The sequence below is a fragment of the Podarcis muralis genome, chromosome 6, assembly GCF_964188315.1.
Source record: "Podarcis muralis chromosome 6, rPodMur119.hap1.1, whole genome shotgun sequence".
In the NCBI taxonomy this organism is placed as follows: Eukaryota; Metazoa; Chordata; class Lepidosauria; order Squamata; family Lacertidae; genus Podarcis; species Podarcis muralis.
In genome coordinates this window covers 30221103-30244778 of record NC_135660.1, presented here as the reverse complement: position 1 = coordinate 30244778, position 23676 = coordinate 30221103, and the positions used below count along the sequence as shown (strand labels likewise).

General features: G+C 42.6%; 1 protein-coding gene across 1 annotated transcript; it reads right to left on the bottom strand.

Annotated features, from left to right (window-relative positions):
* Window positions 1-1303: 1303 nt before the first annotated feature.
* SCG2 (secretogranin II) lies at window positions 1304-8652 on the bottom strand. Its single transcript, XM_028731067.2, has 2 exons — window positions 8497-8652; window positions 1304-3822 (listed from the first exon to the last, which is right to left on the bottom strand). Exon 2 carries the CDS (start codon window positions 3806-3808, stop codon window positions 1958-1960), a length of 1851 nt encoding a protein of 616 aa, XP_028586900.2. The 5' UTR covers window positions 3809-3822; window positions 8497-8652; the 3' UTR covers window positions 1304-1957.
* Window positions 8653-23676: the final 15024 nt, after the last annotated feature.

Genomic DNA, 23676 nt, shown 5'->3' with positions numbered 1-23676 from the left:
AGTTTCAGCAAGGTGGTGATTTGTGTACTTTCAGACCATTTCCTGGAACCATATCTTGTGAACATCGGGGGGGGGGGCAATAGGTTGGGAAAGGCTGCTGTACACACTCCTTTCTGTTGCATAACATGAAGAGGCATGGTGCCTTTGGAAATGGTTGTGGAACGCCCTTCCTTGAGGACTCATGCCTTGAAGACTCATTTGTTCACTTTGCTTTTCTTTAGCAGTGCTCTTGTGCCGTTGATTCCTGAGACTTGGCAGTTCCTTACAAGTGTGAATTCTCACACTTTTCCCACTCAGGTGTATTCGACAGGATCTCCCTTGGTTGATCTTCATCTTCTGGGGAGACTGTACCCCAAAAGGCATGCATTAAGAAATGCTTAAACAACAAATGAATACACTTGTGCCCTGATTTTGAAGAAGTCCCCGTTGACTTCATTGAAACCTCCACTTTCTCAGCATCCTTGAAAAACTAGTTATTTCTCTTTAAAGAACCAGGACCTTCCCCGCCCCGCCCCCCCTTTCACTATAGTGCCTGAATTTAAGTCAAGGAATCAAATGGTCCTAAAGACCCTATTTATATGTTCCACTGATTTATTCCTCCTCCCTCCCCAGTCATACATTATGTGATTCTGATTCAGATATATGTGTGTGCCCAAATGGATAAATGTATCCTCACATCTATTAAAATGGAAAGAGGGCCCATTGCAGTCATGGAGCCTTCTGAATCAAGGTCAGCGACTACAATCCCAAAGGCCATGTTGCCCAAAGGCTCAAAACTTCTTTAACACGTGAGTGAGCCAGCCAGGAAAGACTCTGCAGATGTTCTTAGATGGGCCCATAGTTCTCTCTTGCATTGATTTTGGGATACTGAACAGCGTATTTAGAGTCTGAGCATTACTCCCAAGGAAAGCAATGGGAAAACTGACTTTAAGTACACTGACCAGTAAAGGTTGTTAATCAATCACATCTCATAGAACTGGATCTTTTTCAATGACCCAACCTCTACTGGGAGAATTTCAAGCTATAGAAGAGCAAAGTTCCAAAATTTTTACCATCTTATCCAGAGACACGTATCTAACAAACAGTATTCCTTTACCAATTTTGTTTGCAATTGTGTGTACACACTTGGGACATACTTGCAAGCAAAAATGCACATGACTGGGCTACACATTTCTTTTTGGGACCAGCAGAGCACTCTATAGTAACTCAAAGTAAAACACAGTCTATTGTCCAGAAATAATATTTATTCATCAACCATAAAACACAGAATAGAAAAAGCTTTATAAATAAAACTATATATATATTATATATAATATGCTTTATTTTTATTCAGTACTCCACAAAAACACTACACACAATAACAAAATATTTCAATTCATTTAAAAAACCTCATAGAATGCAGTTGTCATTCTGCCATTGTCATGATCTGCCATGGTCATTGTTTTACATAGTTTCACTTAATTTCATAAATCTGTTTCTTAAAAAAATTGAAGCAATTTGTTACATGACCAAGATTTAGAACATTGAAAGATACCCATAAACAACAGAACAGCTCAGAGGAGTTTACGCAGACTGTTCAATGTCAAATCATGTACCACTGGGACCAGTTGAGACACAGAACTGGGCCACTTTTTGCACCTGCAGGGATCCTCTGGGCATGTTCATTTGCATGAGCAAAACAATGTGTTTGCTGGGAACTCACAGATATCATCTCTAGGAATCTCTGTGACCATGTTCCAAAACTTTTATCAGAGATCACAGAGGTAGCTACAGCTGAGGTCCATGAGCTCCCATTTCAGATGTAACATTACTCATGAAAATGCAGGTGCCAGAATTCCTATGTGCATAAAGCAGCTGTGTGTAATGTCTGAACATGCCTCAAATTGTTAAAGAAAGGTAAATCACAACAGAACTGGGGTAGAAGTCAATACAATGAAGAGAAATAATAAGGAAATAACTACATATTTTCCATTGCCCTTTTAGTAATGTGCTCCCTCCCCCTTTCAGAGTTTTCCTGGTTTAGATAGTCTAGAACCTTTGCTAGCATATCCTCATCCATATATGGTCTGTTTTGTGTGTCGTCATTCTCTTGGGCCATGGACAGCCTTTTGCTGAGAGATGTCAACTTGTCTGACTCTTGAGTTCCAAGCTGGTTTAGATGTTCTTTGATAGCCTGCTCAAACTGGTCATCTTCTTGCAAGTCATCCTCGGAGGAAAGTGCGAGTGGAATTTGTTTCATCTGACCTGTATTAACAACCTCAGGATATTTTGCTAGCACCTTGGCTAAGTAGTCTGCCAAGTCTTCTTCCTTTTCATTTAGTGATTCCTGTTCCATTTGTCGTCTTTCCAAATGGTTTAACCAAGCAGCTTTGGGAAACTGGTGCCCTTTAGATCTTCCAGGCATGTAGGAAACTCTTGGCAACTCTTGCTTGAGTTGATTTGCCAGATATGATGGTTTCTGACTCCCTACATTTTCAGTCCCCAAAAGATTGATGATATCTTCCACAGTGAGATCTTCTGGTAGATTATCCGGTATCAAATTAAGTCGCTGCTTTCTGTAACCATTCAAAGAGTTCATTTTATTTTTGAATACATCTGAATTGTCTACATTAATTTCAGGGATGTCATCAACATCTTCTGGGAGTTCAGGCTCTTGCTCTTTTTCACTCTGTTTATCACCAGCTCTCAGCATCTCAATTAAGTCCTCAGGTGGGATTTGTAAATTCCTTGAAATTTCTATTAACTGATAAATAGCCTGAGGATCAAGTTGCTTTCCGGAATATCTGGCAGCCCTTTTGTCTTCATTTTGCTTGAATCTTGAGTTGTCATTTCCGGCGCTGCTTATCATCTTTTTCAAATAATAATCCATCAGCTGTGAAACATCCTCTGACACTTGATCTTTGTCCTCTCTTTTCATCTCATCCTCCAGGATGCTGGACCTTTTTGCTTCGTCATCCATCTCCTCTTCATTTTTCTCAATTTGCTCCTTACTGTCTCTGATCTCTTCCTGGGTTTGACTTTCCACTTTTTCCTCTATTGGGTTCCAGTCTTCTCCTCCCACCACATCTTCGTAGGCAAGGTTGTTTCCTTTATAGGCATCGTCTTCATCATCAGCATAGAGTTTCTGTTCCTCATCAAACCTCCCCTTTTTCAGGTTACTTGGCCCCATCATCTTCCCCAGCTCCTGAAACACTGATTCTAAGGTAGCTAGACTTTGAGGTGTGTACTGCTCTTCCACGATTTCATTTGTCCGCTTATAAGGGCTGTCTCTTGAATTTTCTTCTAAGTAGACATGTGGTATCTTAGAATGTTTGTGCCGTGTCTCAGGCCAAATGCGGTCATCATAATCATCAGTCATTCCATCTCGGAAGATGTTATCTGAACTCATGGGGTAGAATTTACCTTCTTTCAGGGTTCCCTTTGATTCTTTTTCTCCTTGCCTTAGTGCTTCCAACATGGCCTTAGCCCACTGTGACTCATCTTCTGATAAAGATTCTCTTAGATTGTCCGACAGGTAGTTCTGATCTTTGCTTTCCTTTGGCTGCAGAGCAAATGGGACACTTTGATAGGAGCTATCATCTGGGCTTGTTTCTCCATTGCTGGCTTGTTTTCTGAGGTTTTCTAGGTATTCCAGCGCTTTGATCATATCTGGGCTTGGAAGCCTTTGCAAGTTTTTCATCAGGTAGTCTGGATCTTTCTGGATGTTTTGGTAACGTTGAAATGAAGCAGCACTGGCAGAACAGATCAGGGCAGAAAGCAGAGCAAGAGGCAAGACTGTAGCAAGCCTTGAGGTTTTAGCATCGGCCATGTTTGAAATGTTCCCTTAAAATAAAATAAAAAAAATGAAAATTAACACACAAAAGTTTGGACATTATCTAAGCTCATAGCAATGAAAATTTGACCTATAATCTCTAGAAAACATCAGGATTTTAGGGATGTATTAAACACAATAGGCCATATTCAATGCTAGCCAATTCAAAGTGGACCCATTGAAATTAATGGACATGGCTAAGTTAGCTCTATTAATTTCAGTTGGGTATCCTCTGAGTATAACTTAGAATAGAACTTCTGTAGCTATGCAGTTGTATCCAACACTCTGCGCATGGAGTTCCATTTGCACAATGGGACTTTTTATTCCTCTCCTATGCCCTGTGACCACATTAAAGTATGTTCTGGGTTGTTCCCTAAGCCACTGGAGAAGATCTTAAGGGTGTGCAAGGGGCTGTGGGGAGGAAGAAGGGGAAGTCCCATATGGAGTCTGTTGTGTGTGCAGATGCTGTGGACAAAATCCAATGCTGACCACTTCTTGTGCAACAGAAATCGTCTTATGCAAGGGGACTTCTAGTTTCCCATTTCCAGCCTACAGCCCTTCATATGCCCCCCATAACCTGCTATGGAGGGTGCCACAAGTCCCTGGAGCAGACTCTGAGGAGTGCAGGAGGCTGCAGTGTGGAAGAGAATTCCTGGGGAATGAACTATTGCCTTTGTGCTACACTGGATCTCACCCCATAAGTCAATATTCTCCAATCTGATATCCCCTCCGGATACTTTGGACCACAACTCCCTTTAGTCCCGTCCAGCATGGACAATGGTCAGGGGTGAAGGGAGGTGTAGTTCAAAGTGTCTGCAGGGGAAAAGGTTGGGGAAAGATTCAGTAAACTAGAGGACACCAACCTTTTTGAGCTCATGGACACATTTGCAAACTGGGGAAACTATTATAGGCCACTGTAATATACACCACAACCAAGAACACACCATAACTTATTTTCTGTCTACAACAGAATACTTCATTCATGCCCAATTCCAGAGGTGGAAGGGATGGTAGAAGGGCACCATGGGCACTTCATAAGCATTTCCCTATAAAGTAGTTATAACTATATTCTAATAATAGATTCTAAGCCTTTGGCAGGGGCTCAGCTATTCTATTTATTGTGCAGCATTTCCAATAAAGGTACATACAATAACTTTATAGGTTCGCAAGTACCTGGCTATCTCAGACCAGTTTGAAAACTGCCTAATGGTTTGAGACAGCTCTTTGATTAGTCGTTTAATCAAAATAGAAATTAGTTCATAAAGTATCTGCATATGAAAATCAGAATTGCATCCATCTTTAGAAATGAGAAGGTCTCTGTTCAGCTGAGATCCTGACAACTGTTGGTCTTTTCACCACGTACAGTTTAATAGAGCATTATGTTCTGCTGATTCATTCCGTTCAAATGACACAACTTTGCAGAAGAGAACCGACTCAAAATGGACTACTATAGTGGAAGCAATAGAACCAGGATTCCAAAACTGCAGGGTGATTTTTGTTTGAAATATTGCAGTTTATTCCTATTAATGACTGTCGCTCTCTTTTTTTTTCTTATTTCTTAATGAATTCAAATGGAAGAATTACAGAGAGGAAGCGACGAGGCAGTTAAAATGGTTCTTCTGCAGCAATATCATCAGGGGGCTTGAGAGGCTAAAGCACAGATTGGCAGCCTATAAACTAAATGCCATATGTGCCTCTCCAGCTCCTTGGGTATGCCCTTCCCGCTGAAAGCCAAGGGAGGGGGAGTGAGTGAGTGAATGGATGATAAATGAATGGAAGGGTGAGATGTGTGTGAAGCAATGAATGGATGGTGGATGAATGAAGGGGGGTGTGGGAGAGAGGGAGAAAGAGGGAGAAGGTAAGAAAGGAAGAGAGATAAGGTATGTCCCATTCACTTCTTATTTCAGCACCACCTCTTTCTTTCCTTTCCAAGAGCCTGTGTGGCCCCCAACCTAGGGAACCCCCCTCCAAAAGGTTTTGTGTGAACCTGGAGGATTATTGCTTTTTGAAAATGTGCTTCCAAGCTAAATTGGACTTTGGAAAATGTTCTCCATAATATTTCACCAGGTACATGCTTTTATTGATGCTTAATTTTTTAAAAAAAAAAAATCTTTGATGGACTATCAGAACAGACCAAAATCCTTTACTGTGTCTTTATGTTTGCAGAATAATCCTATACATGTCTGCTCAGAAATCAGTCCCAATGAGTTCAATGAGGCTCCCTTCTAGATAATTGGGTATTGGATAGCAGTCTATAGCTCACTGATTTCCAGTGCCTTGAATGAACATTTTTGCTGGGTTATGTATATAATTTTGTTGGTGGTAAACAAGAATTCATCTCTGTCAGTCTGTGCATAGTAAGGTGACACACACACACACACACACACACCCATTTACATCATAAGGGCTATAATACAACGCATATAAATATAACTCTAAACCTATAACATTATTGATCAGGTGTTTTTGCTTATTTGGCATTTTATCCTTCTGTCTATGAAAGTGGGAAGCAAGCAGTAGCGTCCATTGGATGTTGTATAGTAAGGCTGTGGCTGGAGTAGGGGCTGATTTCTAAAACAACAGATTTAGAGCACTCTGACCACATGAAAATAATGCTGTCTGATCTAGAAGCCCTTCAGCCCAATCCCTGATTTGGGGGAATTCGGTGGTGAAGAGATGAACTGGCAAAGGGCATGTTTATCTGTTGCTACTTAATACATTCTATGAAAACACATAAGCAAATTAAGCCCTGAGTATAGGCTTTGCCTATACTGTTCTCAAAGACTTGAAATAGATTTTTCATGCATGCATACTGTGCTGTGTTTAGATCATTTCTCCAGGCTACAAGGGCACTATTCAAGTTCCCTATGCAGTTAAAATCTGGCTGAAGGAAATATAGGATCTCTAATATATTATTTTCTCTCTCTTTCAGGTAAGAAACCATCCAAGGTAAATCAAAACTATACTAGACATAAAACCATAGCTCAGTGCTACAGCATCTGCTGGTGTGTCCAGGCAGGGATGGGATATACTTTTCCATGAAACCCTGGAGGGCTGCTGCCAGTCAGTGCAGACAGTACTGAGATAGATGGACCAATAGCCTGGCTCTGCACGAGGCAACTTCCTATGTCGTTGCTTAATTCATATTTTTCAGTTCATTCATTTCCCCCTTGCCTTTGTACTCTGTAAAATATCCTGTTGATATGCCTGTGATTCATGAGATGGAAAAATCCCTAATGCCTGTACACACCCACTGCTCTGAGTAGAAAATTACAGTGGATTTGTTATGCCAGTCAAAGCTTCTTTTTCCTTCTTCTTCTTCTTCTTTTGCAACACAGTATGAAATAATTTCACATACTGGGGTAATTGAAGTACCACCGTGTTCCACAGAATTGCCTTGTTTCCTCCCAGCTGCACCACAAATGAGAACTTTGAATAACCCCCAAATGCTACCTAATAATTTGTTAATTTTCAAGACTGGACGTAGAGGAAAACAGTGATTGGAAAGCAATTCACAGTGCCCTTAAGAGAATGGGAAATACTTTTATTCTGTTACAGCTGTTTTTCAGTGCAACAGTAGACATACACAGGTGGCTATTAGATAGCAATTTAACCAGAATTTTATCAAGTCATGAGAAGCATCTTAGAACCATTTCTCTCTTTTTTTGCTTTCTTTCCAAATATTGAATTCTTATCATTGACTCTGTCTTACCTTGCACTCTGGACCATAAAACTTTGTACTTTAACTGTAAATTGCCTTCTTTTTTTTCTAGTTCCCTGATAAAACTTAAACTTTTAAGCTCCAAATAAAAGAAAACCAGAGTATACTGAAAATTAATATTTTTAAGAATTGCATATTTTCTATGCTGCCTCAGGATATGATTTTGTTCCAAATAGAACACATTTTTAAATATAAATAGGAAATGATAGGAAAAGGGTGTTTCGGCTGTTTTTGCATGGCAGCTGTATTATTTTCCAGTTTACTGCTTCCTGTGAATTGACATTGCATTCAGGCACAATGGGATTATTCCCAATTACTGTTTATTTTGAAACCCTGAAGTTTGCTTGTAATTCACATTGCATTTATGGAGTACAAATCTACTGTCACTGAATCAAACCCCCACCTCATTGCTCATTATGGAGATGGTTCAACAGTAGCTTCCCTTAAAGCATTTGAAGAGATCCAGTGAGCCCATCTTAACCATGAACATTTTACACTTTCACTTTAATCAGAAAGAGCCGTGATCTTCTAGAGGAGATTTGCTGGTTTTTGTAGTTCTCCTTAAATTCACTACTGCTCTTTAGAAGCATATAGCTTCATGCACATGTTGATAATGTACTAAGAGCACGTGAAATTACCAAAATCACCTTTCTAGGATATTGCCATAGTATAATTGGTTTGCATAGTAATTGTGTAGAATCAACCTTTTCCAGGGCTTTTGGCTGTTATTATTTTTAGTATCCATTATCAGGTGCAAAGTAAATGTTCTTAAATTGCCCAGTAAAACCGTGTTTTTGTACACTTAAGTGAAGTGCATCAGGTGGCAATTTCAGACCTTTCCTGGCTGTGCTATCCCCCTCCCACCCCGCCTGATCCTTGCAGTGGAAACTGTATATGCATAGAGAGTGTGTGCATTTGGTCTCCCATTCTGTTTGTCAATTAAAGAGAAAGTAGGTCTGCTTACCTGTGTGCAGAGACAATTTAAAGCATGGTCTTCGTTATCTGTCCGCGGCAAGTTTATGGACTGTTTTCAGCACCCGGACAGCTCCCTTCGCTTATAGTGTGCATCACCTGACTCTCCACTGCCATACTGACGTCACCCCAGTCGGTCACGGGGGGGGGGGAGCGCAGCTGAGCTGTTCAGAAAGAATGCTACAGAATTAGCTTCGTTTGGGGTGTTTTGCACAGGTTTCCATTGTACGTTTACGCCACCTGCCTTCCTCTAAGAAGAACTACAGTCCTCTTTGCAGTTTAAGCAGCCAGTGAAATCTTCCTTAGACAAACGAATATTACACCTGTCGGATAGGTGCCAGTTCATAGACTCCCCTGTAGACTCTTTCTTTGGGACTGAATCGGATTTTACTATTACTGCTATTTTGAAATCTACTTTTGAGGAAGTGAACCGAAGGCCACGAAAGCTTATGGCACGACAAATTTACTAATCTTTAAGGTGCCAGCAGACTCTTATTAGGGTGTGGGTGTGGGTGTGTGTGTGTGTGTGTGAAGGTTTTCAAATGGAGGGTGAACTTATGATGGAGGGATTCCTAGATAAAAATCATAATGGCACCTTAAATGAGGGATGCAATGTCATCTATAAATTCTATATCCCTAAAGCAAGTGCTGTATTTTTGTCTCTTCTTAGTTTCTTAAAACTGCAGGTGAAAACACAAAGAATAAAAATCTGGTGGTGGTTGATTTAAAAGTGCCTGTGGGAGGAAGGGTGGAATAGAAATTTTAAAAATAAATACAAATCAGTGGGGGCCAGGATCTGTGCACGAATAAAAACAAGCTTTCTTCCTTCTGCTTGGGGGCGGCGAGGGCATTCCTGCTCCTATTCTACTCCTGCCCAAGAAAAAAGGAAGGGAGACATTTCAGGGAGGAAAGTGAAAGATCCCTCAGTGGTGTGCAGAGACGATTATGCATTGTCCCCCACCTTCCTCAGGGAGAATTCTGAGTCATTTATTTTTCAGAGAGAGAGATGCCTCAACTATAAAGGGGTAAATGTTCAAATATGCCAGCTGTTCTTCAACAGGTACTATTTAACACTTTAGGCTGAAGCTCATACCAGATGAGGTGCCAGTCACACAGTTAGCAAATGGCACTAGAAAAGTGCATAGCAGGGGTGAGGAAAGCAATCCAAATTCGGACTGCAATGAAAAAACAAGCACACTCTAAAATAGTTGTACAGTACTAGCATGACCTCTGGTCTTGCTGTCTTCCTCATGGGTTGAGACAGGAGCACAGTGCAATATGTATCATCCTGTTTTTTCCTTTCCCAAGAGATTAGAATGCTCTTTATTCTTAATATCTCTTCCATCCTAGGTGGGTTTTATCCAGTCCTGAAAATCCACATAGTGCTCCAGAGGGGAGGAGTAGAATTAGTGGGTGAAAATGGCAAGGAAGCAGATTTTGGCTAAGCATTAGGTAATACTTTCTTATGGCAAGAGCTTTTCAACACTGGAATGGGTTGCCCTAAGAAGTGCTGGGGGCCTCTTCTCTGGCAGATTTAAGGAGAGGATGGACAGCCATCTGCCAGGAATTCTGGACTTCCATCCTGCATGGCAGATCCTGAATTGAGCAGAGCGTTGAAGTACTGTAGATGACCTCCAAAGTCCCTTCCAACTTTGTGGTTCCAAGAAAATCTCTTGCACCAAGCGAGGGAAAATGCCTTTTGTCATTAACAGATGTGCCCAGATTACAGCATTCCATGTGCACTCTGTCTTGGAATGCCTGACATGAAAATTATTAAAATGTGCCTGCATCCTGCCTGTTCCATGACGACTTCTTTATTCCCCTTCACTTGCAAAATACATTTTTCTTGACAATTTTGACCTTTTGCAGAATAAAAAAAAAATCAAAAATGTGGCTGAATCTTCCTTCCAATTCAATCAGTGTTAGGAAATTAAATTGATGCTAGACACAGTAAATGTGTACTGGGAACACATTAAACTTTTAAGCTTTTATATGCCAGTCTGTTCTTTGCATTATGTGTAAGGTCTCTTCCATCTCAAGAAGGACAGAAGGAAATTGCGATATTCTTTTGCCTTTCCACAAACAGTGGCACGGAATATAGACAGAACCAAGTTCTCCAAGTGGGCTACAAATTCAATGCCTTTGGTGTCTGCCCTGCTCTGCAATTGTTCCAGACGCTGCCAAATGATCTCCAAGAACCTGAAACTGCAGTGAAGCGCAAAGAAACTTGTAGGAGAAAGAAGAATGTGATCCGGTAGAATGTTCTTGGAAAGAGATCACACGAGGGGAGTTTCTCTTGGTTCAAAATGCTTGGAAAGCACCTCGCTGCTCCCAGTTTTGATGGCTGAAAACAGCAGCTTGAATAGTTCTGCTCTAGCAGACTCCCACACAAGAGGGATTGATGGATGTGAGACTCGGGTTGCCTCTGTTGAAATCATCTTTCTTTCCCATCATTTATGGTCATTATGCCTATTTTCTTCTTAAGTCCCCGCCTTGCTGGCTCCTTCACATAAATCAGCTTTGAGTACATTCTGGTCCCCACAGCAGAGGCTTCCCTCTCCCAACTCTTGTTTCCTCTTTCATTTCATCTGAGTCCCTTCCCTCTCCACTTGACCCAAGCTTCTCTGCTATCGTGCTGCTTCCTTTCTCTTTTCTGGTCCTGCCTTTGAGCCATCTGGTATTCCTATCCATGAATGAGGCTGCATAAACCATTTGTGGGCATGCTTATTTACTTGGAAACCTGTCTCTTTGTGTGTTCACTGAGGTTTGGCCCCAAGAAAGTGTGCATAGGATTCCAGCTCCAAACTCTAAAGCCAGGGGATCCCCTAAATCCTATATTAAATAGAAGGAACTGCACTTGCTGCCAGTATGCTACTGAGCCCTCTTCAAGTTGACATATAGGTTTATAAAGCCCAATACATTTCAGGTTTCGAAATATGGTGCTGGAGGAGACTCTTGAGAGCCCCTTGGACTGCAAGAAGATCAGACCTATCCATTCTAAAGGAAATCAGCCCTGAGTGCTCACTGGAAGGACAGGTCCTGAAGCTGAGGCTCCAATACTTTGGCCACCTCGTGAGAAGAGAAGGCTCCCTGGAAAAGACCCTGATGTTGGGAAAGATGGAAGGCACAAGGAGAAGGGGACAACAGAGGACAAGATGTTTGGATGGTGTTCTCGAAGCTACCAGCATGAGTTTGGCCAAACTGTGGGAGGCAGTGGAAGACAGGAGTGCCTGGTGTGCTCTGGTCCATGGGGTCACGAAGAGTCGGACTTGACTCAACGACTAAAGAACAACAACATACATTTCAGGACTCTCCTTCCTTGGAGGTTCTAGGTTGGATGGCCATCTGTCATGGATGTATTTATTTATTTACTACATTTGCGTCCCACTTTTCCTCCATAAAGCTCATGGTGATGTGCAGCCTTCTCTACCTGCCTCATTTTATGCTGAAGAGGCCAAAGTCCATTTTGGCTGTGAGTCCTGGACGACCTGCTCCTTGCCTTGCAAGCCTTTCTCCACCTGGCTGGGAGGGCAGGGCCCGGACTGACTCCAACTACAAAACCTGAGTCTACTGAACAGACTCTTGCGCTGTTTAGGGTTTTTCATTGCTGTTATTGATATTATTATATATATATATATTGTATTGTTTTTTGGTCCTATTATAATTAACATGGAAATGTTTCAGTTTGGTTGTGTACTTTTTGATGTGTTTTATTTATTTTTTATTACTACTTTTGTTATGTTTGTAATTGTGTAAATCTTGTCCTGCTGTAAGCTGCCTTGCGCATGGTTTTTACATACAAGTAAAATGATGATGATGATCTTCACAACAATCCTGTGAGGTAGGTGGGCTGAGGGATGGTGATGGACCCAAGGCCACACAGTGAGCTTCCCAGCTGAACGGCTGGTCTCCCAGTTCCCACACTCTAACCACTACACCACACTGCTTCTGGCTTGCAATTTTAATTGTAATTCTTTCTGCAGCTGAATTTGCAGTGAAGAGGGTGTAAGGAAGTTTTTTTTAATGTTTATGAAATATTAAAGATAAAAGTAAAGGTACCCCTGACCATTAGGTCCAGTCGTGCCCGACTCTGGGGTTGTGATGCTTATCTCGCTTTATTGGTCAAGGGAGCCGGCATACAGCTTCCGGGTCATGTGGCCAGCATGACTAAGCCGCTTCTGGCGAACCAGAGCAGCGCACGGAAACGCCATTTACCTTCCTGCCGGAGCGGTTCCTATTTATCTACTTGCACTTTGACGTGCTTTCGAACTGCTAGGTTGGCAGGAGCAGGGACCGAGCAACGGGAGCTCACCCCGTCGTGGGAATTCGAACCGCCGACCTTCTGATCAGCAAGTCCTCGGCTCTGTGGTTTAACCCGCAGCGCCACCCGTGTCCCTTATGAAATATTACAGCCATTATAAATGAGTGCATGAGAAGGAAAGTGCTCATGCTAAACATACAAAAATCAATCAAGATACACACAGCGAAGAGTCAGACAGCTGGATAGATAGGGCCATTGTAACAGGTTCTATTAAAAAGGAATTTTCATTTCAGCAGAGTCTTTCTGTTGATAGAATAAGCTAGTGTCAGCTCACTGAAATTATGTAAATGTAATGGTCAAATTCAGAGGATTTGGCAGTTTGTAAATAGTTAATTTCCTGATTTATGTACGGTAACGGATGTTGCCCAAGGTTAGTGCTGCTTAAAAATAAACCAAAAGCGGTGGCTCTTATGAAAGAAAATGCATCTATGTCCCTTGAACGACAGTGAAAAAATAATCTGCAGTTTACTTCAGATACACAGTTTCTTGCAGTGTATATACCACCACCATCCTTGAGAATGTTCTTTACCAAAAAAAGAAAAGAAACGAATAAATAGTCCCAGCTTTTTGATTGATTTAAAACACACACACCCCTCCATTATAACATGTCACTGCAGGCAAGGATGATCTGAAGGCAGGTGGGAAGGTTTTGTGCAATAAATCACTGCTATTTCATTCCATATTTTGCCACTTAATTTCAACACATTTTTCCTGCATGAAAGATCAAGCATATTTGGATGCAAATGTTATACCTCTGACCTTCACACACACACAATAAAAAGGCTTTGATATTCATTTATCTGATTCACAGCAGCGAACCAAACGTCCGTCCTTGCACGTTAGACTTGAGTAGCCAAGTGGGAGAGACAACCAGTGTGTAAGTTTAAGGGCAGAAATTCTGTATTACCCCACAAGATTGGAAGAAAAAAAATCCAACCAGAGTTCAGTGTGGCTCAGTGATCAGATGATGTTCCATGAAACTGTAATTTTATAGGCTGTCAACTACCCTGACTGGTACATTTATAATATTATTATATGCTTTTAAAATAAATATATAAGTGCATTCCAATGTAAGTGTGGAGCACATTGGCAACATCAATAACAACATTTCAAATTCATATGGTACAGTGGAGAATTCACAGTATTTTGTAGGGCTATAGAGTAGTAAGTGATCTTAGATGTCATCTAGTCCAAAACTCCCTTGCAATGCAGAATCCCTGGTAGGAAGCTAGACAGTCTATGCTTAAGTATCACTAGTGAAAGAGAGCCCATCACTTCCCAATACAGTCTGCTCCACTGTCAAAACAAATCTTACCATTAGGAAATTCGTTCCTACTCTTTAGCTGAAACCTGCTTCCTTGCAATTTCCACCCATCTGTCTTGCTCTCCAAAACAACAACAGAGAACAAGTCTGCTCCATTTTATGTGTGACAACCTTTCAGATGTTTGAGGACCACTGTTAAGTCTCCCCTTAACCTTGGTTAGAGCTTGGTTCTGATAACGCCAAGATTGCAGATTCGATCCCCAAATGGGACTGCTGCATATTCCTGCATTGCAGGGGGTTGGACTAGATCAGGGGTCAACAAACTTTTTCAGCAGGGGGCCGGTCCAATGTCCCTCAGACCTTGTGGGGGGCCGGACTATATTTTTTTTTGGGGGGGGGGGGAATGAACAAATTCATATGCTCCACAAATAACCCAGAGATGCATTTTAAATAAAAGGACACATTCTACTCATATAAAAACATGCTGATTCCTGGACCGTCCGCGGGCCAGATTTAGAAGGCGATTGGGCCAGATCCGGCCCCTGGGCCTTAGGTTGCCTACCCATGGACTAGATGTTTCTCAGAGTCCCTTCCAACTCTACAATTCTATGATTCTCTTTTCCACCCTAAATATATTCAGCTCTATCAACCGTCCCTCAAAGAATTTAGCTTCCAGACTATTCGTTCTCCTTTGGACAGCCTTTGGAGGGTCATTCACCTTTGCCCAACAACATCTGGAGGGTCATGGGTTTTCCAGTATTGCTTTGCTAGCAAATACCCTATCACTGCTGTTGGCGTGAAATTATGCTTTTAAAGGCTGATCTCCGCACTTGCTAGGAAGACATTCTGCTGCTGCAGCAGCACCATGGGGTTGGTGGTTGATGGAAACCACAGGAGGGGAGATTGCTCTTGTGCTCTTGTGCTCAAATCCTGCTTGTGGGTTTCCCACATGCATCTGGTTGGCCACTGAGAGAGCAGGTTGCTGGAGTAGATGAGCCTTATGTTCTTTAGTGAATGACATCATTTCATTTAAATTGGGGGAAAGGAAAGGTGTGTGGTCAGGAACATCTCTCTGATTTGCCATGGTACACTTCTTGAGCCAGTAGACAATACAGAGTAAGGTAGTAGTTTGCTTGCTTGCTTGCTTGGATGTTTATGCCTCCTTGCAGAGCTGGCTGTGGTTGTGTCAAAAGAGTGCCATCTCAGGGACCCTCTCCTGTGTCAGTCCGAAACCTTCATGCCCTCACCTGGCGGTAGCAGCAAAGGCCTGTGTAGCCACAGATTAAAACTTCTTAGAATAGCCAGGAGTGATGCTGTGCTGGCTGCTCCAAGGCATTGTGGGAAATTTTCATTGGCAGCTTGTGATTGTGAAACACCCACCACAGGGAGTCTAGAGCAGGTCCCAGACCTCAGTGTAGAGATGGCAGGGACTGAACTTGAGTCCTTTTGCATGCACAGCAAGCGCACCAACCTTCTCACCCTTCCAAAAACAGGGGTAGTAAACCGGTGGCCCTCCAGATGTTGTTGGACTTCCATTGTTCTCCGACTATTGACCATGCTGGCTGGGACTAATGGGAGTGGGCCAAAGGTTTAGAACCCCATTCTAAGACAAAACTAGAGGACAGGGGTCAGGGGTAGCAGCGTTATTTGTGTAGGTGTTTGATGTGTCCTAAATCATATTTAAATCCACTTACCCTAAAGGACAGATCGTGAAGCTGAGGCTCCAATACTTTGGCCACCTCATGAGAAGAGAAGACTCCCTGGAAAAGACCCTTATGTTGGGAAAGATGAAGGGCACAAGGAGAAGGGGACGACAGAGGACGAGATGGTTGGATCGTGTTCTCAAAGCTACCAGCATGACTTTGACCAAACTGCGGGAGGCAGTGGAAGACAGGAGTGCCTGGCGTACTCCGGTCCATGGGGTCACGAAGAGTCGGACACGACTAAACGACTAAACAACAACAACAATCCTAAAGGATCTACACTGACTCCCAGTACATTTTAGGGCCCAATTCCAAGTGTTGCTGCTGACCTTTAAAGCCCTAAACAGCTTTGGCCCTGTATACCAGAAGGAGTGTCTCCACCCCCGTCGTTCAGTCCGGACATTGAGGTCTAGTTCCAAGGGTTGGAAGCCTCTCAGAGTGGCTGGGGCAACCCCCCCCCCCATTGTTGTTGTTGTTGTTACCACATATGCTTGCACAGACATATATTAGTGTTAGCAGACCAATCCCTAGCATGAGCTACCGGCATGCTAACATTACCTACAACCAGGTACCTGAGAAAAAGTTTCCATAGGACTTTCCCTGCCTCAAGCCTCAAGTTTCACTTCTGCATGTACAAACCAAAGTTGGCATGTGACAACATGGTGTTTGTTTTCAGTGTGTGTCATCTTTTATAATTAGGATGTATTTTTAAACCTTCCTTCTCTCCCACCTTCCTCCCTTTATCTAATTTCAGAGAGCTCCTTTGCAGGAACCGTGGCATGCCCTTCCTACCTCGAGGCAGGAAAAAATATACATATCAGTATCTACTCGGCATAGCTGCTATGAGCAAGCTTTAGCAAAGATCAAGAGTCCCCTGGGAACTTGACTGAATCAAGCTGTCATGGTTTCAGTGCAGCTTTGCGTCAGACATCTGAATTTAAAGTCAAAACAGCAGGGAAAGGGATAAGACAATGAGAAATCCTGAGTCATGCTGTACGGAAGATGCAGGGACTTAAGTAAAGCAGCAAACATGAATGAATGGAAATGGCTGGGTGCAATCATTTCTTCAGATCAAAATAGCATTTATATTTAGCTCTCCAGCACACAGAGAGAATATTCCAGTATCCTGAATGGCTTGTTTAATTGCTTCTTAAATGTTTAGGGCTGAACTCTAGAAGGGTGCTGTCATGGACTAGTTGAATGCAGGAGAATGGTGGGAGGAGCCAGCTGGGGAACCATCAAGGGAAGAGTCTGGGAAGTGGTGGTGGGACAATGATGGGAGAAGAGGGAAAAGACTGGGAATAGGAAGTGTCAGAAGCTGAAGAGGTAGCAGGGTTTAGTGAGCAGGGAGAGTCTGTGGCAGATAGAAGTCCAGAATCAGATACAGAAGCTGAAGCAGGAGAGTGGGAGGAGGAAGACCAAGAGGCAGATATTTAGGCTGGTGAAGATTTGCAGGTGTCTCCCCCTTCTGTTGCAACTAGGTCCCCTCCCCTCTTGTCTCCCAGAACCAGAAGACTCCTAGCAGACACAGCTTGATCCTTTATCATATCTGCTGATTTTTAAAAATAGGCCCACCTGTTTTTAACATCTGATTTTATTGATGATGTTAATGTATATTTTATCCTTTTTTTCATCACCTGCTGAAAGGTTTCGATAATTAAGAGGTATACAAATTTTGCTAAATAAACGCAATAAATAAAAAGCAAACAGATCTGCATTGCAAGGTATACAGGGAGGGGTGAGGGTGCTGTTCTCCCCTCGCTCCTTAGTCCCTTCATGTGCTTTTCTGTTGCTTGAAGTGATATGAAGATGGATTGGAAAAGCCTGACCCTCCAGATGGATGGACAACCAAGCTGCAGATAGTGAACAGCAAAGCAAAAAAAAAAAAGGAAAGGAAAAGTAATTCAAGAAAACAACATAAATCTCAGTACACACGATGACTAAGGGAATGCTGTGTAGGAGTCAATAGTGAGAGAAATTAATGACTGAATCTGGTATTGGGCCTTGAAGAAATGTAATATGCATTAGGTCATATTTGACAGTCTCGACTGCTAATTCCAGTGAGATAGATGTGCAGCAACACATGAGATCTGAAAAAGGCTGTTGACCTTTACCTTGAAAAGCAGAAATAGCACATTTCAGTGATGTTGACCTATCTGGCGGTCCCTTGTCATTTGGAAAGACTTCAGTGTTGCAGGTTTATTTACTGAATGCCACCTGCATTGTCACCTCTCTGCTTGAAAGAGTGGGGGGTGGGGAGCTGTTGGTGGAAATCTCCAAGCAACTTGGAGGTTCTGTTGAATGGAGATCTGATGTGGGACAGCAGAAATGCTATGTTTCTAGCTTTCATTCATTGTAGGTTTTTAAGCAGAAGTAGGACGTGGGTGGCGCTGTGGGTTAAACCACAGAGCCTAGGACTTGCTGATCAGAAGGTCGGTGGTTCGAATCCCCACGACGGGGTGAGCTCCCATTGCTCGGTCCCTGCTCCTGCCAACCTAGCAGTTTGAAAGCATGTCAAAGTGCAAGTAGATAAATAGGTACCACTCTGGCGGGAAGGTAAACAGTGTTTCCGGAAGCTGTACGCCGGCTCCCTTGGCCAATAAAGCGAGATGAGCGCCACAACCCCAGAGTCGGTCACGACTGGACCTAATGGTCAGGGGTCCCTTTACCTTTACTTTAGGATAGCCATGTGTCATTGATGCTTTAGTTCTATGATTCTATTAATGAAATGTTAAGATTGCATGTGACAATCTAGAAATCTTTATAAGTGCATATTGCTTTTCCATGAAGATTGTTCAAGATACTGATACTGTACATCTAAAACCAACCACATATCCAACAGTACAGACATCTATTGCCCAATATATCTTTATATCTCTTGACAAACCCAACCAGCTTGGACCTATTACTCTTCATAGTGAGGCATTTACATTGAAACCTTGTTCAACAGACATACCAAACCTCCTTTTTTGAGATAAGGACAATACCATCAGCATAAAATAATTATAATAACAGGGAGATTTAACAGTGGAAGAAATAAACATTAAAAACCCATTAACTTTATTGTTCACATAACAGATCCAACTAAAGTTTGCCAGAAGGCATTGCTGCCTGACATCTCTGGGTGCTGAAATTTTATTAGTCAATTGATCTCTCAAGCCCACCAAAGCTTTCAAATGTTTCCTGGAATGCAAAATTTGACTAGAAACAGGAGTTTTGGTATCAATATCAGATATGATAATTCAAAGCATCTTGCTCTTGTGCAAATCAAATGCTTCAGTCAGGTCTACAAATACAACACATGAACACTCTGCTGATGCAAATGTTGTGCCGACACTATCTATTAGCTTGTGGTGCAAGGAGCCACTGGGTACTTTCCCCCTGTGCCCACCATCCTTATGGCCCCATAAGTTCCTTGCAAGGTATGTTTACACTGCACTGGAGTTTCCCCCAAACAGAAAGGTGCCCCACCAGGTTGCAATGCGGGAGGGAATGCACAAAGGAACTCTTGCATTATATTATATTCTGCTGCCATAGGATCAGTGTTTTATCATGCAAATGTAGAAACTTGGAAATGAGGTTCCATGGACACATGGGAAACTAGCTAACCTCATGGCCACTGTATACTTCACTCACAGGGCACATTGCTTATGCTTCTGGGACTGCCTCTCCACTGCCAACACCCTCCACTTCCCATCCAACATGCATGTACACATTCACACAATGCAACACAAGTTCACTCTACATGCATGCAGCATCTTGTATATCAGAGCCCAGCTTTGGTAGGGTATGAGCTCCTGCAAATTGCAGTCAAATCAGGAATGAAAGGAGCTCATCAAATACATTAGTTAAAATTCTCGACTGTTCGTCCTGACCATCATTATCTGGTGAAACACGAAACTAATGAATAGCTTTGCAGCTCTGGCCATGCATATGGATCTTGCAAATGTTTTGCAGCAACTATGCTTTGCAAAACCCTGGGGGAAATGTGATTTTTATATTGTCTTTTCATGGAAGCCTTATAAATTGGCACATTTGATTTACAGAACTTGAAATATTCCATTATTTTTAGATATGGCTCTTTTTGGCCTCCGTTCCAGGTGACAGTCATTTATTTTAATTGACTGGTTAAAGAATCACAAAGGCACAGAGTTACTTGTATCTATTAACTCTGCATCATTTCAGGCTACCAGGGCTGGTCCACATTCTTCTCTAGATAAACACCTTTAATTCTGGAGTCATGCCATTCTTACTTCATTATTCTCCTCTCTGTCATATTGATCCTGGCCCATAATATTTATCAAGTGAAAGTGGCCTGAAAACTAATGAATTGAAGCTATTGTTCATGGGAAAGATATGAAACATGCAACCATAAGTTACAATCTCATGCCAGAGGATGGATGGAAGGTTGGATTGGAAAGATTTAGGGGTGAGATCCAAAGAGTTTCTTAAATGAGCAGAAGGCACATATGCTTGTATGCATAGGGGGTTATCCTTCAATACTGCTGATTCTCCTTGTAACTGCAACCCCAAGCCATTCTGTCTGGTTCTCTGACTATCCAGAGCAGCTCTTCAGGGGGTACAAGGGGTGGGAAAGCTCCAATCCACAAGCAGAACTCTGCTTCTGCTTCTCTGGATACAGGTTAGGGTTCCTTGGAGGCTGATCCATTAGGGCACTGCTCCATCAACTCAGCCAACCCCCACCAGCCTGATTTCTTTCTTGCAACCAGGCCAGGGGGCAGCACTGCCTGTCAGTTTCATCCTCCTTAGCCTCAATGTGGTCCATGCAGAACTCAGCAGGAAGGAGGATAGGTGAAACTAGAATCCATTGGCTCTGCCTGCCATTGACTCTGACTCCACCTGCCATTGCGCTCCCCACCTTCCACCCTACCACTCCCAGTGGGTGCTAGCCAGCACTGCTAGAGTTAGTAACCACTCAGTCAGTGATCCAGTGTACCAAGACTTGGTCATTTACATGGGGTTTTGGTTTTTGGGGTTTAGGCTGATAAGAATACCAGTGACTCCTAGCCATGATGGTTGTGGACTATCTTCAGGGCATAGTGCCGCTTATGATCAGTTGATGGGGAGCTGTCAGGCTTCAGGGGCTCTGCTTCCTCCCCCCTTGGCCGTAGATAAGCAGTACAAAGAAAAAGCAGTCTCTTACCAGCAACAGAAATGTTTAATGAATGCAGCAAAAGGACAAACGACCCTTCTCAGAGTGCAGGTGCTCCCAATTAAGATTCCTCCCACTTCCCTCTAGTCCCTTCTGTCATCTCGTCTCCTAGCCACCTGATCTCTCAACCTTTGAACCTTTTCTGAAGCCACCTTATCTAATCTCCTAGCCTTGGGACTGAGAAGCTGCACAACTTCCAGTGAGAGAGAGTTGGCTAGCTCACTCTCTTCCCGTTCTTCTTCTTGCTGTTCACCTCCCAGTTCTGCCCAACTATTGTCTTCTGAACTGTGCCCCTCAGCAAACCATTGTTCCAAATCAACACTACTCCACTGCTCCTGTGGAGTTTCAGGATCCTGGCCATGAGGGGTAAGTTCCCACCATTCCTCATCAGAGTTGCACTCCTTAGCCTGATCTCTGACAGAAGTGGGGAGAATACTGTGGCACTCATGTCCTGCTTGCAGGTTTCCTAGAGGCATCTGGTTGGACACTGTGAAACAAGGACGCTAGACTAGATGGACCTTTGGTGAGATCCAGCAGGGCTCTTTGAAGCTCTAAGTGAAGTTGTTCAGTTTCCCTCAGAAGGCCTCTCTTTTGGCCACCTGCCTCTTTGTGATTCAAAATGTTGCTTGTGTGTCTGTGCAAATGATTCCCTTGGAGATTTCTTTAATAAAAATCACCATTATTAAGGAGGAAATTCTCAATGGTAGCACATCATTCAGGCAATAAGACAAAATCCGATGACTGCTCTCTCGTTCAGTTATTCCTCAGCTGACAGGTAATACGTTGACCAGTGAAGATAGCAAGATCTTCACGTTGTGCCCAAAATCGCTCTCTGAGGATAAGAAATACTGATAACAGTTCGGATCCACAGCTCTAAATTATATCTCTTTCTGGTGGAAGGTCTGAAATGGTAGGTGCAGCCGATACAATTAGAGAAAATACTGTGATTTCATTCTATATGGTAACGGAAAGTTCTCTGCTTGCCTCTTCCACTTGCCGTTGCAGCACATACCTCATGGTGCTAGTGATCAGTACATTATTATTTTCCATGTGCGCAAAGCTTCTGTGTTAAAAATACTACAGGAACAAATATCTCTACGGTGACTGGATGCAAAGGAAGCATAAGGACTCTTTATATATATGTATAGATGCAGAATAGGGAATTTTCATCAAGTGCTGCTCCTTCTTTAATTCCCACTTCCATTAAGGACATGTTCTCCTTTGCGCTTAGTCATGTGAAAGCTCTCCCTTACTAATCTGTTTGGGGTAGAGTGGTGTGCATAGGATAGAGGAGGGCATAGCTTGAAAACACAGCTCAGTAAAAGCGAATCTAAGTGAGGCTGGCTGGAGACTTGAAAGGTAGTTGGTTCTAAAATGGACTGATTTTAGAAGGGGGGAACCAAGGAGAGCACTTAGAGGATTTGATCATTTGCAGGTCACATAGTGCAGGGGTAAGCAACCTAAGGCCCGGGGGCCAGATGCAGCCCAATCGCCTTCTCAATCTGGCCCGTGGATGGTCCGGGAATCAGCATGTTTTTACATGAGTAGAATGTGTCCTTTTATTTAAAATGCATCTCAGGGTCATTTGTGGGGCTTGCCTGGTGTTTTTACATGTGTGGAATGTGTGCTTTTGTTTAAAATGAATCTCTGGGTTAGTTGTGGGGCATAGGAATCCGTTCATTTCCCCCCCAAAATATATAGTCTGGCCCACCACATGGTCTGAGGGATGGTGGACCGGCCCACAGCTGAAGAAGGTTGCTGACATAGTGGTTATGTCCAGTGGCATCAATCCTTTAATTGGCATTTATCTGTGGATATGAACATACTATATATAAGAATAAATAGTCCCTATGCCATTTTTTGCCCCCAGGCAAGGCTAACCCATGAAAGCTAGATTTATTTAAGAAGAGCATCAATATTGCATCTGCACCAGATGCTGTAAACTGTCACACATAGATAAGTAATTCACTTAGATCTCCAGATGAAGTCTCCGAGTAATAGATTTTATGTGCTACTTTCTGATTTAACTGTTAAGCTATACCCAAAGAATTCTGCAGCTACCTCCCAACAGGAAAATGCATAAAATGTATCCCAAGTAAAGATGGTAGTAATTCACATTTACTAACTTGTCAGAAAAATTGGGTTTCTACACTTCAGCTGAAGAATTTGGTGGCTTTCTGCTTGTCTATCCTGTTTCCAGGCTTGATAGGTTTTGTGTGGTTGTGATATCGATGCGCTTACAGGTGTATTAACTGTATCACAGACAGCTCTGAGCATAAATAAAAGCATACACTATGTAACCTCAGTTCCATGAACCAATATCATAAAAGTCAAATATTTTCCCCCAAAGGCAAATAGCCATCACAGTTCTGCTTTCATTTTCATCCAGGCATTGCTATTCAGGTCAGTACCTACTTAGCATCAATAATGGTACTGCATGTTATTCTCCTTAGCTTCTACCTCCGAAATCGTCCTCCTTACCCATCACAGCTCTGGGCAAGGAGGAAGGAATGTTCCTTCCTATTTACTGAGCCTCTAAGGACTTCTAGCAAATGCACTGCTCCATATGGAGAAGAGGTGCCTAGTTTTGGCAGAGGGCTGTTGCGTCAGTGGAAGTGGTTCACAGGTCAGTTCAGGCCATGTTTTCGCTAGTCTATTCACTGGCATCTGAGGAAAAGGCAGCTATAATTTTGGATATTCTCATGTTGGTT

What these genes read in the sequence shown, in the direction of transcription:
- SCG2 (XM_028731067.2), bottom strand. Translation starts at nt 3,808, where the DNA reads ATGGCCGATGCTAAAACCTCAAGGCTTGCTACAGTCTTGCCTCTTGCT.